The 17,055-nt window shown below is 40.5% G+C and overlaps 1 protein-coding gene across 2 annotated transcripts in view; it reads right to left on the reverse strand.

Annotated features, from left to right (window-relative positions):
- Positions 1 to 1,124: 1,124 nt before the first annotated feature.
- LOC141085324 (sialic acid-binding Ig-like lectin 8) overlaps positions 1,125 to 17,055 on the reverse strand; it is a 55,798-nt gene continuing 39,867 nt past the window's right edge. For both annotated transcript variants that reach the window (XM_073570608.1, XM_073570607.1), the window contains 6 exons: positions 15,251 to 15,550; positions 9,329 to 9,358; positions 7,002 to 7,256; positions 3,114 to 3,219; positions 2,382 to 2,472; positions 1,125 to 1,419 (listed from right to left, as the gene is read on the reverse strand). In XM_073570608.1, the coding sequence (XP_073426709.1) occupies positions 1,234 to 1,419; positions 2,382 to 2,472; positions 3,114 to 3,219; positions 7,002 to 7,256; positions 9,329 to 9,358; positions 15,251 to 15,550 (968 nt within the window). In that variant the 3' untranslated portion in view covers positions 1,125 to 1,233. The remainder of the gene's footprint in view (positions 1,420 to 2,381; positions 2,473 to 3,113; positions 3,220 to 7,001; positions 7,257 to 9,328; positions 9,359 to 15,250; positions 15,551 to 17,055) is intronic.

The following is a 17,055-nucleotide window of genomic DNA, read 5'->3' on the forward strand; positions in this document are numbered from 1 at the left end:
TGGTGGGACACCCAAAATAACCCCCCTGCGATAAATTGTTAATGCAAGACTAGCTTGCTGTGTTTTTATCACATTGATGGCAGCAGTGGGATAGCTAAGATAAGCCCCCCTGCGCCTGTGATAGCCATGTGTCGGCAGTGCGTCGCATCCCTTCGTCCGTGACATACCGGTGTCAGTGGCGGGGATCGTGACACTCCAGTTTTGTCTAGAGCCTTAGTAGGACAAAATCAGAGTCCCATAGAAAGCACAGCCAGCTCCACAATGTTGGGTTTATAATCTGAGAGATTGATGACACCGATAGATGCTTTTGTGTCGCAAATTAAATGGTTGTCCAAGTCGCCAGGTTTTGTCTTTCTTTTCTAGCTCCTGAATTGAGGCGCAATCTATGTAGTTTCTTTACCTTACTGTGAATCAGAAAGGTCTGTATTTTGTTGTAGTGTTGTAATGTTTGCTCTGTGTTTTCCTCAGAGTTTCAAATTGCCCTTGAACTTTACTCTTGATGCTGTAGAAGACATGCAAGAGGTTGTTCCTTAAGGTACTGTCACACTTAGCGATGTACCAGCGATCCCGACCAGTGATATGACGCGGTCAGGATCGCTGGTACATCGCTAAGTGGTCGCTAGTGAGCTGCCACACAGGCAGATCTCACTAGCGACATCGCTGGGGACGGGGGTCGCTACTTACCTGTCACACCAGGCGATCCTGCGTCCTCCCGCCCGGCTCCACGCGTCGCTCGTCGTCACAGCAGGAAGCGCCGCAGGAAGCTGACGACGAGAAACGGTCCAGGACGTTCTCGCGCGATCAGCGATAAGCAGCGGGGGAGCCGGTCGTAGGTAAGTATCAGACACATCGATATCGCTAGCAATATCGCTATAACGTCACAAGTTATAGCGATATTGCTAGCGATATCTCTTAGTGTGACAGGCCCTTTAGTCTCTTAAAAGTCCTGTGACAAAGGTTTTGTGCCTAATAAAGATTGTAGGTATACAGAATTGGGCTTGTAATCCAGAGTCCTTTGGGAATTAGCATCTCATTTTTGCATTTAGATAAGAAAAAATGTCGCTGTCCAATTTTCATGACTTACATAGGAATATTCAGTAGCATGTGATTATGAAGATAAGATCTACCATAATGCCAAAAGATTTTATTATAGCTGTCAATCACAGAAGATGGATATAGTGCAAGGCAGGATACATTTTGGGGTACACAGCATGTAAAATAAGGCTATTTATTTTATTTATGTGGAGCTTCCTTTATTTCTGCGTATTCCATCTCAGTATGTTCTTGGTTTTGAGGCATCTTATGTTTCAATTTGGAGAACTTAACACTTGAATACTGCACGTCACTTGAATTCACATAGATAGAATCATCTACTTCACTCTCTCCTTTTTGTAAAGTCTTTTCTGCCAGAGAAACATCCTAGATGAAGTTAAAAGATCCAAATGTTAACATTTTTCTCAGTATTAGGATCACTCACACGTCAGTCGATTTTCTCATGCAAGAGAAATGGCCTGATTATGTAAATGACACTCGACTCAAACTCTGTCCGAGGTTCAGAAGAGTGTCAAAGAACTGTGCTCCGATTTTCTCGCATGAAAGAATCTCAAAACAGGTGCGGAGGAGATGGAGAAAGTTATTTCGCCATCTCCTCCGTTGCCGGCATCCGTGGCTATTGGACCGCACTCTCGTGACATTCCACTGTAGTCCAAGGTTTCACATGAACCCGAAGACTTGTATGGGTGTGTGCAATCTGATTCTTGGATTCATTCGCAGCATGCAGTGATTGTTATCTCATGCTGAAACAGCATGAGAAAATAATGGCTGACCTAAACTACCCCATAGTGTAACATTGGGCCGAGTGTTATGCCAAAAAGCTTCAGATAACACTTGGCCGTGTTCGTGTGAGTGAGGCCTTATAGTAATTAAATTCTTGTACATAAGGGCAGTATTATAGTTGGAGCAGTATTATAGTAGTTATAGTCTTGTATATAGGAGCAGTATTATAGTAGTTATATTCTTGTACATAGGGAGAAGTATTATAGTAGTTACATTCTTATACATAGGGGGCAGTATTATAGTAGCTATGGTCTTGTACACAGAGGGCAGAATTATAGTAGTTATATTCTTGTACATAGGGGGCGGTATTATAGTAATTATATTTTTGTTCATTGGAGCAGTATTATAGTAGTTATACTCTTGTACATAGGGGCGGTATTATAATAGTTATAGTCTTGTACATAGAGAACAGTATTATAGTAGTTATATTCTTGTACATAGAGGCAGTATTATAGTAGTTATATTCTTGTACATAGGGGGCAGTATTATCGTAATTACTGTATAGTCTTGTACATAGGGGCAGCATTGTTTTGTCGGTTACTTACTGGTTTAGTAAATTCTGCATAGCTGTATGTATCATTTGTATGATTTGCACTTGTGTTTTTCGGGTTCTCATCAGTATTTTGTTTTCTTTTCCTGAACGGGAAATGCTGTATATAAGTAATTATGTACACATTTAAGATTAAAAACAAATATAGAAAAATTAATTTGTAATAAAAAGGTAAAAATTGTTACATTACTTTGTTCTTTTGATTTTTTTTTTGCTTAAATTTGGTGTTTTTTATAGACTTTTGTTATAGATCAAAAATTTAGTAAAACTAATGACTGAGACATCACAAGTTTTTTAAAAAATGACCCATATTTCACCACCTGAAATGCAGTCAGGCAATTCACATCATTTGAGACTAGTAAGTTTACAACAATACTTGCTATCTGTAAACTCAGCCATAAGAATCAAAACCAAAAATAAATCAGCTTTTTTTTTTGCATTTAATTTTCACACTAGATAAAACTCTATGAAGCAGAGCTATAAAGAGCTTTTTTCCTGGGGGTCCTCACAATGTGGAACATATTTAGCTACCCCTTTGCTGCCTGTTAAGTAAAGGGAACCACTGAGACCACCAGAAACTTTTCTTAGCTGAAAAAGCTGCAATTCTGATTTCAATTTGTATTTTTATTTATTTTTTCCCAGATTTATTTTTAACACCGTCAACTCCCTCCCAATGTAATGCATATGTTTTATTTTGTATTTGGATGTAGACATTAGAGTCACTTACTTTCTGAAGAACATATATAGTAAAACTCCAATTAATAGTATCAGCAAAACCAAAATTGCTCCGCTTACTGCACCCGCAATCACAAAGCTATTTTGTGACTTTGTACCTAAAAAGAGAAAACAAAATATTACTGTTTTTCTTGTTTAGTTTTAATTTGAGCAGTTATCTGTTACACATAATTATCGTGTAACATTTATTCTATCTTACATTACAATTTTTCAAATCATTTTTATATTTAGAATTTTAAACTTTTTATCAGCATCCCAAATATATATCTAAAAAATATTTTTTTTTAATACTCAGTTTCACCACTAAATGGCTGCTACTTTCCCTGCCTGAGCTTTTATACAGACTATGATATATCCTCCTTACTAATGAGTGATGTAATTGATGCAAAACATTTTTGGGAAACCCACCCAATTTCTTGTGATTCGTCTCTGTCTGTTATAATCTTCTGCAATGTTTAAAAATGGCATCAGCCATTTTTGGCAAATCACATAAAAGAAACCCATAGTGTTTGAATTTGCTGGTTTCAGTGAATTACTAAAAAAAAGTTAACACAATTTTGATTGCGCTCTGCTTTCCAAGATTTTCCATACTTGTTCATAATTTTGACCTAAAGCTACATCATATTTTCACAATAGTTGCTAAAGAGAACAAAATCAAAGGAATGAGTTAAAAATATTAGATTTTGTAATTTCTAAATAAGGAATATGATCCAATATCATGTATCTGTGAATAAGAAAAGTATGTGAACCTTTATGAGTCACAGTTAAAGGGATTGTCCTGTCAAAAGCGATAAGTCTTCAGTCACTTTGTGACTGCAGACTTATAAATTTCCCCAGCGTACTCACTGTGAGCTGCGGGGATTCACTGGACCCGAGTGTATGTATGAGTTAATAGGTGTGACCTTACTCAAAAAACTAATAGCAAAGCCACAAAAGGAGACTAAGGCCTCCAAAAATTTAAATTACACAGCAGAAAAAAAAAGGTAGCACAGCTTACCTGCCCAGATCTTAGAACAAATGCACTACAGGGTGCAGCCAGCCCATATCGCAAGATGTTAGCAACACAGGTGCAAAATACTAAATTAACAGCCACTCTCCACCTACCCATTCCTGGAGGGGGCAATGTTATGAATGAGTCACCAAGGAGGAAAAACAAAAACAAGCTAAGCCACAGAAAACCAGAGAGGTTGGTAACTAAGCGGATTGCAGACCCCTGATCCTATCCACACAACTAACAGTAGCCGTGGAGCGTACCTACGATGATCCTAGACGCCTCGTCACAGCCGGAGAACTAAATAAGCCTAAAGCAAGAAAAGGGGAAATCTAAACTGCCCCAGAGCAGACCCCAAAGCAATAGACAGCCCCCAAACATGTATTGTCGGTGACACAAGATGAAAGCACAAACACAGATAGAAAAATAGGCTGAGCAAATGATGGGGCCCACACTAACTAGAAAGGACAGGAAAGGAAAGATGCTGTCTGCAATCATGCACAAAACCCTGCCAAAAAATGTCCAACACTTTCTGATAACAAAAACCCTGAAGTTGCTAGACTTCAATTCCCTATATCAGCACTCTGGTATATTCTGAAGACAGTGCAAAAAGAGACCAATCTGATCAGGGACAAAAAGCAAACTGGCATTAACAGAGACCTAAGAATGGAAATTCAGCACAGCCCCAGCAGGGGCTGGCTGACCACAAAAACTGAGTAAACCAGACCAAATCTCATGTGAAAAAATAGCAGAGCACACTTAGCTTGAGAAGGCAGGAACAGAACTGGAAATCAGAACCTCAGGGCAGGAAAAAAATCACCAGCACAAAATTAGGGAGTCGGCTGTCTTAAATCCAGTCAGAGACTCCTGATGTCCACTCACAGTCCTCCTCCTCAGGTGGCAGGTCTCTGCCATTTAGATCAGCTCCATTACCTACTGTCACCACTAGAGGGAGCCCGGATGGAGAACTCACGACTCCTCTGTCAACACAGCCAGCTCCACCACCCTCACCAGAAGCCAGAGTTAAATCAGAAAATGAGTTGACAACAGGGCAACTGCTTAGTATACATTTGCACAATGAAGGCCCGCATAGGGCGCTGTTCACATAATAGGCTGTGAACCTGGTACTGTGCAGTTGCCCCCTCCAGGAATGGGTAAGAGGAGAGTGGCTGTTAATTTAGTATTTTGCACCTGTGTTGCAAACATCTTGCTATATGGGCTGGCTGCACCCTGTAGTGCATTTGTTCAATGATCTGGCAGGTAAGCGGTGCTGCCTTTTTTTTCTGCTGTGGCCTTGCTCACCATAGACCCTTTAGTCGGACATGCCCACTGGCCTTCCGCATCACTAGTTGGGGCCTGGCCTCGGCTCTATACAAGTGTGTGGAGCGAGGCCATGCCCACTCGCCGAGAGTATATATAACTCATACATACCCTCCAGTCCCGGGTCTGAAAAGAAAGGATTATCCGCAAGACACAGTGCACTCTGGGAGGTTTCATAAGTCTGCCGTCACACAGAGTGATTGCAGACTTATGGGTTTTGTCTGGATAACCCCTTAATTTGAAGGTGAAATTAGAGGTTGGAGATTTTGATTAATGTGGTGACAATCAGATGTGAGTGGGTCACTTGTTTTATTTAAAGAATATGGGTCTATCAAAGCCTGACTTTCACAACACATGTTTTGGGAAGTGAACCATGGCATTAATAAAGGAGATTTCTGAGAACTTTTGTTGATGCAATTGTTTATGCTCATCAGGCTGGAACAAGTTACAAAATCAGCTCAAACATTTTTTAACTAATATTTTACTCAATTATAGTCAGACAGTTTGTGTGCAAATAGAGGAGCTTCAAAACAAATATTATCCCCCCTAGGAGTGGTCGACCCAATAAGATCACGCCAAGAGTTAGGCCTATAATAGTCCTTGAGGCCACAAAGAAGCCCAAGGAAACCTCTAAGAAACTAAAGTCCACAATCAGGAGGTCACTGAAAAACAATGGTGTGCAAGGAGAAAGCTACTGTTCTCCGCTGGTTATCTACAGTTTGCTAAGGTTCACCTGGAAAAGCCAGAAGGCTACTAGAACAAATGAGACTAAAATAAAGCTTTTCAGTTTCAATGAGAAACATTATGTTTGGAGAAAGAAAAACACGGCATTACAGCATAAACACCTCTTACATCTGTGAAGCATGGTATTGGTAGTAACATGGCTGCCATCAGTGATGGAACAATGAATTCTAAAAGAAAATGTCAGGACATCTGGCCAAAACCTGAATCTCAAGAGAAGGTGGCTCAAGGAGCAAGACAACAACTAAAAGCCACAAGTCATTCTGCAAAGGGAAGGCTACATGCAGAAAGATAACTTGACTTTAGTCCTGTAAAAATATCTTGGGAAGGACCTGAAGCAAGGAGTTAATGGAAGAAACCAAACAATATCACAGTGTTCAAGCTTTCTTCATAAGTAATTGGCTTGAATTCCTACTAGCTGATGTGCAGAACTAATCAACAATCACTGGAAACTTTTAGATGAAGTTATTGCTACACAAGGCCACCCCAGAAACTAGGATAAAAAGTTCACCTACTTTTGCCACTCATAGACATGTGATATTAGATCTATGTTCCTAATTTTAAAAATTACACACTCTAATATTTTTTACTTATTTGTTTGATTTGCTTTTCTTTATTTTTAAATTTTGGCATACATTTTTTGTACAAATTTATGCCAAAATATGAAAATTCTGAAGTTTTCTCAAACTTTCATGCAACAACTGAGATTTATTGCACTGCACAAAATGAAAAGGTGAAAAGATCAATTCATTAGACTTATTTTCTATTCCTATATCTGTAAAATAAGAAGATATCGCTTAAAAAACAAGATGGATGTTTTCTACTTACTTCGATATATGATTTGAATGCTCCTATTTGTGACCCCATGTTCATTCATTGCAGAACACTGATATTTCCCAGAATCACTTTCGATAATGCTGATGAGTTGAATGGTGACAGTCTGGTTACTTATGTTGCGATGAACCACCATGTCTTCTTTATACCAAGTGACGGAAGCATTTGGATTACTGTCTACAATGCACCGAAGAGTTACAGAGCCTCCGTCCTCCACAATCACAGCGGTCGTATCATTGGTATCAACACCTAAGAGATGGATATGAAAAAATGAGTTGTAGAAAGTCTATCTATTTATCTCCCTTCCTGATTTCTTATTCTTTTGCATTTTTGCCATATTTAAATGTTTCAGATGACCAAACAAATAAAAATATTCGACAGAGACAAGTAACCAAAAATGCAGTTTTAAAATGAAGGTCTTTATTACTAAGGGAAAAAGAAATCTAAATTGCAGGCTTCTGTGTGAAAAAGTTATTACCCACCACCCTAAAACATAAATTAACTGTGGTTTATCACATCTTTGGGAAGTTGAGTTCAAAGTCCCTAGCTACACGCAGGCCTGATTACTGCCACATCTGTTCTCTAATCAAGAAATCCCTTGAATAGGACCTGCCTGTCAAAGTGAAGTAGGCAAAAAAATCCTCAAAAGCTATACATCGTGCCACGATCCAAAGAAATTTTGGAAAAAATGAGAAACAAAGTACATGTAATTGAGATCTATCAGTCTGGAAAAGTATACTGTACCTTATGGGCTGGATACCCTACTTGTGCACCTAATCCTTTAATTCAAGAGTGCCATACATTATCTTGTACTTTCAGTCTAGAAAAATAGGTTATAAAGACTAAAATTATCCCAAGATAACCACTCATCGAAGAGGTCACAAAATACCCCATACCGACAACCAAAGAACTGCATGCTTCTCTTGCTTCAGTTAAGGTCAGTGTTCATGACTTCATCATAGGAAAGAGACTGGGCAAAATGGCCTGATGGCAGAGTTTCAAGACAAAAACCACTGCTGAGCCATAAGAACATAAAGGCTTGTCTCAGTTTTGTGAGATTATTCTGTGGACTTGTAAGGAGGAAGACTGGGCTGCAGGTTCCTCCGCTGAGCCGGGTCAGAACTGTCGGGGCTGCTTCCTATGTTTCCCGGGGGAAGGAACTGGGCACTGGACAAACCCCATGACCCGGGGAGAGGGGTCGTGTACACAGGAAACTCAGAGCAGAAAGCATGCGAAGAAAGGGTTCGTTGCTGGACGCCAGAGAGAGCGCAGCAGGGTGAGCAGCACGCTTCACACCCAGTGCAGCAGTGCCAAGTTGGGTAGTGTCGAGACTTACCTGCATGTTATAGCAGGACTGGGAATAAGGAGAGCCCCATGCACCCATATAAGCATCAGGCAGTGTTCATACAGAGGAGTGTGTGTCAGCTGCAGGAATCTGGGGCATGTCTTCCCCAGAGGACCAGCGTGCATAAGCTCACGTGTGCTACTGAGACTTCTGCTACTTCTTTGGCCCTCACTGAATGGGCTCATGGACTGGGGCTCAGTGGGTAAAACCGGAGACCGCCCACTGCCGCCTGAAGACGGATCGCTATTCTTGGATCCCATTGGAGGTCTCTACGCCGGCCGTTGCTGGCACTACTACCCCCATCAGACTGTGGCTTTAATTCTGCCTGTTCCTTTAACTCTGATTCATTGTTTATTAACTCCTTGCGAGGAGATCACCCCGTAATTTGACTGTTAAATTAAATAATTTTGTTATACCATACTGCTCTGCAATCCCTGCCTACTGCAACTCCGCACTGCTCTTAGACTGACAAGACAAGTTGATCTTTTTGGAAGGTGTCTGTCCCATTATATCTGGTGTAGAAGTAACACAGAATTTCAGAAAAGGAACATCCTACCAACAGTAAAATATGATGGTGTTAGTTTGATTGTCTGGGGCTGTTTTGCTGCTTCAAGATCTGGAAGACTTGCTGTGGTAAATGGAACCATGAATTCTGTTGTCTATAAAGATATTGTGAAGGAGAATAATAAAAACCTTCATTTAAAAACTGCATTTTGTGATTACTTGTGTTATCTTTGGCTAATATTTACATTTGTTTGGTGATCTGAAACTGTAAAATGAAACAAACATGCAAAAGAAAGGGAAATCAGGAAGGGGCAAACACTTTCTAACACAACTCTATCTATCTATCTATCCATTATCAATCTATATATTATCTATCATCTACGTATTATCTATCCATTATCTGTCTCTATAAATATTTACTTATCTAGACAGATAACTATAGACTTTATAGGATATGTCAACATTCATTTACCTTCGGTAGTAATAATTATAGATGGAGAATCTGAAAAAAATAAGCAAAAAGTATTTAACAAAGATGTTTATAAACTTTATTAACTGCATGTTACAATATAATAATAAAGTAAAGCGTGCATGTCTCACACAATACTGATTTTACAGCTGTTTTATTTGCTTAATTTTATGTACATATACACCACACCAATACGGCTTCCTGCACGCTGTCGCCACTCTTATATTTTTTATAATTTACCTGGCATGAAAAGAAAGACTGGATTTCCACATAAAAATGCTCTTTATAATACTTTGAAGTCTTACAACCTGAAAGCATATTAAATGGATTGGCCGGCAAAAGACTAAGAATCAAAGAAAAAAATAATACTGTTTTAGCACCTCAATAACCGTCTTACAGCTCCCCACTATTCCTTCCCTGGCTCCTGAGCTTCCCACTCTGCTCCTGCACCAGTCTCAACTTTATTGTTTGTTCCCTAGATTTCAATACGCATTCTGAAGTCATATTGTTTGAGCATGCGTCACTCTTCGAGAGGTTCCACTGGTCTCCTCTTCATGTCTTGACAACATTTACAACATTTCCCTGGTTGCTTCGGCCTCAACACTATTTTTTATGTTTACTTAGAATTGTATAGTCCCTCTTTTGGGAAGGAGGAATTGTGGTTGAAAGAACAAAAGAAAAAACAGGTATATAAGAAAAAAATATGATGAATGAGAATGTGGCAGTAACAATGGACAAGGGAAAGTTAAAAGTACAAAAAAACATATCTGGCAATAAGAATGAAGGGACTTCAAGTAGCAGCAGCAGGGTGAGGCCCCTGACACAAGTCATTAAGTAGACAAGTTGTACTACCACATGCAGGTCATCATTTTCCTTCTTCGTTGTAAGCATTTTAATATGGAGGAATTGAAGCACAATATGGACATTATGGCACTTCACTAGTCTAGGTCAAAACAGGGTGATGTTACCATTGACTGTGATTAGAGATGTGCGAACCCATGGATGTTTGGGTCCAGAGGGTTCAGACGAACATTTAAAAAAAGTTAAGTTTGAGCACCAAAATTCACGCTAAACAATAGAGCTTGTTCTGCCACTTTGATATCTCCCTTTTTCTGTAACTTTGGGTTTCATCCTCGATTTTCTTCAGGGCAGGTGGAATCTTCGACTTGCCCAAGTGTCGACACTGTGGTAGAGAGAATGCAGCAGATTTGGGACCAAGTGGTGGATAAGTTGTCCCACTCTCAGGAAAAAGCCCAAAGGTTTTCCAACCAGCATAGGACCATTGGTCCCCGGTTTAAAGTGGGTGATATGGTTTGGTTGTCTTCAAAGAATATTCCTATGAAGGTTGCGTCTCCAAAATTCAAGCCAAGATTCATTGAACCTTATAAGATTTTGGAGATCCTTAATCCTGTTTCCTTCCAGTTGGCTCTTCCAGTTACGTTTAAGATCCATAACGTGTTTCATAAATCTTTGTTGAAGAGGTTTGTGGAGCCAGTAGTTCCTATGGCGGTGCCTCCTGACCCTGTATTGGTTAAAGTCAATTTGGAATATGAGGTAGAGAAAATATTGGATTCTCGTTTGGCTAGACGGAGACTCCAGTACTATGTCAAATGGAAGGGTTATGGCCAGGAGGATAATTCTTGGGTCTCTGCTTCTGGCATTCATGCTGAAAGATTGGTTCGTGCTTTTCACCGGGCCCATCCTGATCGGCCTGGTGGCGTGGATGAGGGTTCGGTGACCCCTCTTCAAGGGGGGTATTATTGTGAATTCGCTTTCTGGCCTCCCTCTGGTTATTACTGAAGGTAATGGAGCTGGTCAGACTGACAGAGGGGTTGCAAGTTCTCTTTCTGGGCTCCCTCTGGTGATTACTGGAGGTAATTGAGCTGATCTGATTAACAGAGGCTTGCCACCTGATAATGAGGACGACGATTGGAGATCTGGGGTTTCAGATTGGGATTTAAGACAGACGACTCCCTCTATCCCTGTTGGTGATTTTGGTGATTTTCTTCTTGCCTCCTGAGGTCTGATGTTTCCAGCTCAGTCCCTGCATGTTCAGCTAAGTATTCATTTGCTAATCTGTTTGCATTTGATCTGGTTTTGTCTATCTCAGTTTTGTGTGGGTCAGCCAGCTCCGGCTGGGGCTGTGCTGAATCACCGTCCATATGTTACTGCTTGTGCCAGTTTGTTTTTGTCCCTTATTAGATTGGACTCTTTTTGCTCTGCTTTCAGAATATACCAGAGTGCTGATATAGTGGGCGAAGTCGCGCAACATCAGTGTTTTTTGCATCAGACGTGTTGGACTTTCTGCAGGGTTTTTTGCGTGATTGCAGACAGTGTCTTTCCTTTCCTGTCCTGTCTGGTCAGTGTGGGCCCCAACATTTACTCAGTCTATTTCCCTGCCTGCATTTGTGTTTTCATCTTGTCTCATCGACAATATATGTTTGGGGGCTATCTATTCCTTTGGGGTCTGCTCTGGGGCAGTTTAGATTTCCCCTTTCTTGCTTTAGGCTTAGTTAGCTCTCCGAGGCATCTAGGATCATCGTAGGTACGCTCCACAGCTACTGCTAGTTGTGTGGATAGGATCAGGGGTCTGCAATCCACTTAGTTGACAACCTCTCTGGTTTTCTGTGTCTTAGCTTGGGCTTGCTCTACTTTTCGGTGACCCAATCATAACAGGTACCAAAACTAAAACCCAAACCCACATCCTATTTTATATGAATGGAGGGTCCAGACATCCGTTGTTTCCCTCTGCCTGATACTGCAGGAAACACCGGCTCTGGACCGCAGAAAGATCATTAACACCAGTCAGATCACTACGGTTCTCATGCTATCAGATGACAACATGCGAGACTGCAGCTTTGACCGGCGGTAAAAAGGTTACTGCCGGTCACAGGCGTCGGCTAATGAGAGTACTATGGTCACTAGGTGCTTGGTATGGACCTCGGACTTTACTGTTCGGGTTCACCCATCACTAACTGTGATGCAATCAGTTTGAATCAATGTACTGCATGTTCCTCAAGCCTCAGCTGGTTTAAAAGCTAATTTTTTACATTACAAACTTTCAATTTTGCCAGTGGCATGTCTGTATCATTTGCCCACTGGTCCTCTAAGCCGCAACATTTTTGGTGTTAATGAATACATTTCACAACAACTTCTTCCAATTGTGTTGAATTAAAACAGTCAGCGTTTGCACTTGGAGGAGATGGGGTGAAGGTGAATTAAATACATAGCTGTTTTGTTCGTTTTAGTAGTAGTGAAACTGGCAGCCATTAAGGTAGGGGTACCTAAAGTTTTGGACGTGGTAGTTATGGCACATAGTCTGTGAAATTCAAAAGTTGGTAATCAGGATGGGGGCAAAGAGTTCAGAACATTTTCCTCAATGAGGAAATTGTCAGTCAGGGATGATGATAATGATTGTAAGGTGGATATAAGAATTGAACCAAATTTGGTTGACGAGGTGATGCATTCAGAGGATAAGGGTGATGGTAAAGGTGATAAAGAGCAGAGCCAACATTCATGCTAAATGTCTTCCGAAGAAGATCCGCCTCTAGTATGTTCAGCTTAGGAGCATGTGAATCTGTATCTGCTGTTGGTGGATTAGCCTTAAACGTATCTGAAAGCTCTAGTTATGGACATAATGGTGAAGTTAAATGTACGCAGGCATCTCGAGTATGAGAATTTTTTTCTATATTTTAAAAATAAACTAGTAAGTGGGTTCAGCAGCCAAAATTTAAGCCATGGACTACCCAGTATTAATTGATTTGAAACTATGGTGCCATCACCTACTAACATAGGAAAACCAAACTGACCAGCAATACGATTTAGGCTTAAGCAGTCGTCCTCAGTCTCCTTGTACTCATCAAGTACTACCTAGTTGTAGTCCTCTTAGAGCAGTGTGATTGAAAACTGCCTAATTTGCAACAAGGTGGAATTCAACACTGTATAAGTATATGCATTTGTATGAGCAACATAAACTAGTGACTGATAATATTATGCAGAGTGTAATATATATGTATATATATATATATATATATATATAATGTATGTATATAAATCAAGAAAAAAGGGCAGCACTACCAAAATACTATAGTAGGTGCAAAACCTATTCAGCAGTGTCCAAACAGCCAAATTAACAAAAGGAAAAAAATAGGCAGCACTCAAATTAAATGTGAAAACAGTGGATACTTTACTGATCCTCAGGTGGCAATGTTTCAACGGTAACCCGTCCTTGTCAAGCTTGACATTTTTTCACATTTAATTTGAGTACTGCCTATTTTTTTCCTTTTATATGTGTATATATATCAGCGCAGTGGGATTTCGGTTACAGACAGATATAAGGCGCGTGTATATATATATATATATATATATACACGCCTCATCATGTCTGTCTGGAACCGAAGTCCCACTGCGCTGATTGGTCGCGGCCGCAACCAATCAGCAACAGGCGCAGTGCGCAGGCGCAGTCCGCAATTAGCAGGACGCATGCCACCGCTACCGTGCCATTGGGAGATCAGCGGCGCTAGTCATCTCCGGGCGCACAGGCATCAGCGGAGATGCAGCTGGAGATGCCCGGCGCTAGCCAGTACCCAGGGTTCGGAGGAGAAGAGACTCCTTCGGACCCTCGGTACCATAAATGTGTAAAAAATAGAATTATGATAAAAAATAGTGATCCTCTCACCTTCCGACGGCCCCCGGAATCTGTCCCTCCTCTCCACGCTGCCAGCATCTTCTGTTCCCAGTACTGCTTTGCGCGAAATACCGCTAATGACGTCGCGCTCTCGCGAGAGGACGTCAGCAGCGGTCTTTGGCGCAAAGCAGTACTGGGAACGGAAGATGTCGGCAGCATGCAGAGGAGGGGCAGATTCCGGGGGCCGTCGGAAGGTGAGTGGATCACTATTTTTTATCTTAATTCTATTTTTTACACATTTATGGTACCGAGGGTCCGAAGGAGTCTCTTCTCCTCCGAACCCTGGGTACTGGCTAGCGCCGGGCATCTTCAGCTGCATCTCCGCTGATGCCCGTGCGCCCGGAGATGACCCGCGGCGCCTGGGCCGTCGGATGCTAAGTATATCACATTTTTTATTTTAATCTGCCGCTGGCGATATTCTAGAGTACCCAATGCTTTAGAATCGGGCCAGCGGGTAATATATATATATATATATATATAATATAGTTATTTCATGTTAATGCGTCTATAATTCCTGTTATTTAATCACCATAGTAGTCACAGAAAGCAACATACAATGTTGATAGGACAGACAGTGACACCCGAATGGATGGTAGTACCTGCTTTGAATTCATCATTTACAATATGCATGATTCAACCAGGTTTGGGGTGCAGTACAGGATTTAAATTTTTCAGGCACAATACAATTTGTTTGTTACCCTTGACTTAGAGGCACCAATAGCACAATTTCCTTGAAGACAAAAAATTGGATAATTTTTGGACCTTATTTTATTATTGCATAAAAAGTTTTTAGGCGGTGTGTTATTTATTAAACAAGCTGTTTCTCTCCACTGGCAGCCTAGTTACCCCACAGGCATATATTTTGAGGTCAGTTGGACAATACTAAGACACTGTTTGTGTTAAACAATTTGAAAGGGATTAATTACAGTATTGTATTAGGAGACCTCAGGGTGTTACACACTTTTTTTTTTTAGGGGCAATTGGAGACTTTGGAGTACTTCGGGTTTGTAGTAAACTGAAATTCCTGGGTATATTCGGCGAAGTTATCAAATACACACACATTTCAAAAGAGTCTCTTATCTCTACCACATACAAATAATTAATAATATTGAAGAGCCTCAGGTAATTGATCACCTGTCGTGACCCCTTTGGCCATCCATGCACGTTCAAGATTTTGATTAGCCCCACTCTTGCTAGTTTGTTAAGGAAAATATAATATTATGATGAGATTGACTTACATTCAACATTCAGAATTTGCTTCTTCACTGTGGACAAATCTTGTTTAAAGGTCACTCTACAGAATAATGGGGAATTGTTCAGTGACTTTCTGGGTGTGAATGTGATACTGGAGTGGAACGTTCTGGTGCCATCTTCATAGGTAAAACTAGAGTTCATCTGTCTTGTAACATTCATGGCTCCTTCCCATGATATACGTGGCTGCGCTATATTCCGGCATCTACCAGGACTTGTACAACTGATCGTCACCTCCTTCCCATCAACCAGCCTTGTAGAATAGATTGTAGGTTTATCTGTGAGCTCTACAATGACACAAAATAATTGGAAAACTGGTCGGAGGGTTAACTTTCAATCTTTTTTTTTTTTGATTCCTTGTTTTTTAAAGCACCACTCCAGCGTTTTTTTGTTTTTTTTCTATTGCACTGATGGATTAGTGCTTTAAATGCAAGTTCCTTGCCCCCTTTCTGATACTCACCTGTCATCCCTTTCATTTTTTCCAGGGTTGTTTTGGTCTGTTTCTGGCGAAATGACACCTGCTGGAATGTCACTTTTCAATACAAGTCAGAAGTTGCGCTCACAAGGTGGTGCTGCATGACCAGAACAGCTTTGGTAAAAGGTGAAGCCACCATAAGGTGAGTATAGGAATGGGGGCAGGTGGTTCACAATTAAAGTGGCACGCAAGTGCAGAAAAAAACTCCGCTGGAATAGTGCTTTAACCCCTTCACCCCCAAGGGTGGTTTGCACGTTCATGACCGGGCCAATTTTTACAATTCTGACCACTGTACCTTTATGAGGTCATAACTCTCGAACGCTTCCATGGATCCCGGTGATTCTGACATTGTTTTCTCGTGACATATTGTACTTCATGTTAGTGGTAAAATTTCATTCAAATAACTTGCGTTTATTTGTGAGAAAAACAGAAATTTGGCGAAAATTTTGAAAATTTTGCAATTTTCCAACTTTGAATTTTTATGCCCTTAAATCACAGAGATAAGGCACACAAAAAACTTGATAACTAACATTTCCCACATGTTTACTTTACATCAGCACAATTTTGGAACCAAAATTTTTTTTTGTTAGGAAGTTATAAGGGTTAAAAGTTGACCAGCGATTTCTCATTTTTACAACACCATTTTATTTTTAGGACCACATCACATTTGAAGCCACTTTGAGGGGTCTATATGATAGAAAATACACAAAAGTGACACCATTCTAAAAACTGCACCCCTTAAGGTGCTCAAAACCACATTCAAGAAGTTTATTAACCCTTTAGGTGCGTCACAGGAATTTTTTTGAATATTTAAAAAAAAATGAACATCTAACTTTTTTTCATAAAAAAAATACTTCAGGTTCAATTTTTTTTATTTTACCAAGGGTAACAGGAGAAATTGAACTGCAAAAGTTATTGTGCAATTTGTCCTGAGTACGCAGATACCTGATATGTGGGGGGGAACGACTGTTTCGGCGCATGGCAGAGCTCAGAATGGAAGGAGCGCCGTTTGACTTTTTCAATGCAAAATTGGCTGGAATTCAGATTGGACGCCATGTCACGTTTGGAGAGTCCCTGATGTACCTAAACAGTGGAAACCCCCTACAAGTGACCCCATTTTGGAAACTAGACCCCCCAAGGAACTTATCTAGATATGTGGTGAGAACTTTGAACCCACAAGGGCTTTACAGAAGTTTATAACGTACAGCGGTACAATTAAAAAATCATATTTTTTCCACAAAAATGATCTTTTCACCCCAATTTTTATTTTCCCAAGGGTAACAGGACCCTAAAAGTTATTGTGCAATTTGTCCTGAG

The sequence above is a fragment of the Dendrobates tinctorius genome, unplaced genomic scaffold, assembly GCF_039654945.1.
Source record: "Dendrobates tinctorius isolate UK_male_01 unplaced genomic scaffold, ASM3965494v1 ptg000028l, whole genome shotgun sequence".
In the NCBI taxonomy this organism is placed as follows: Eukaryota; Metazoa; Chordata; class Amphibia; order Anura; family Dendrobatidae; genus Dendrobates; species Dendrobates tinctorius.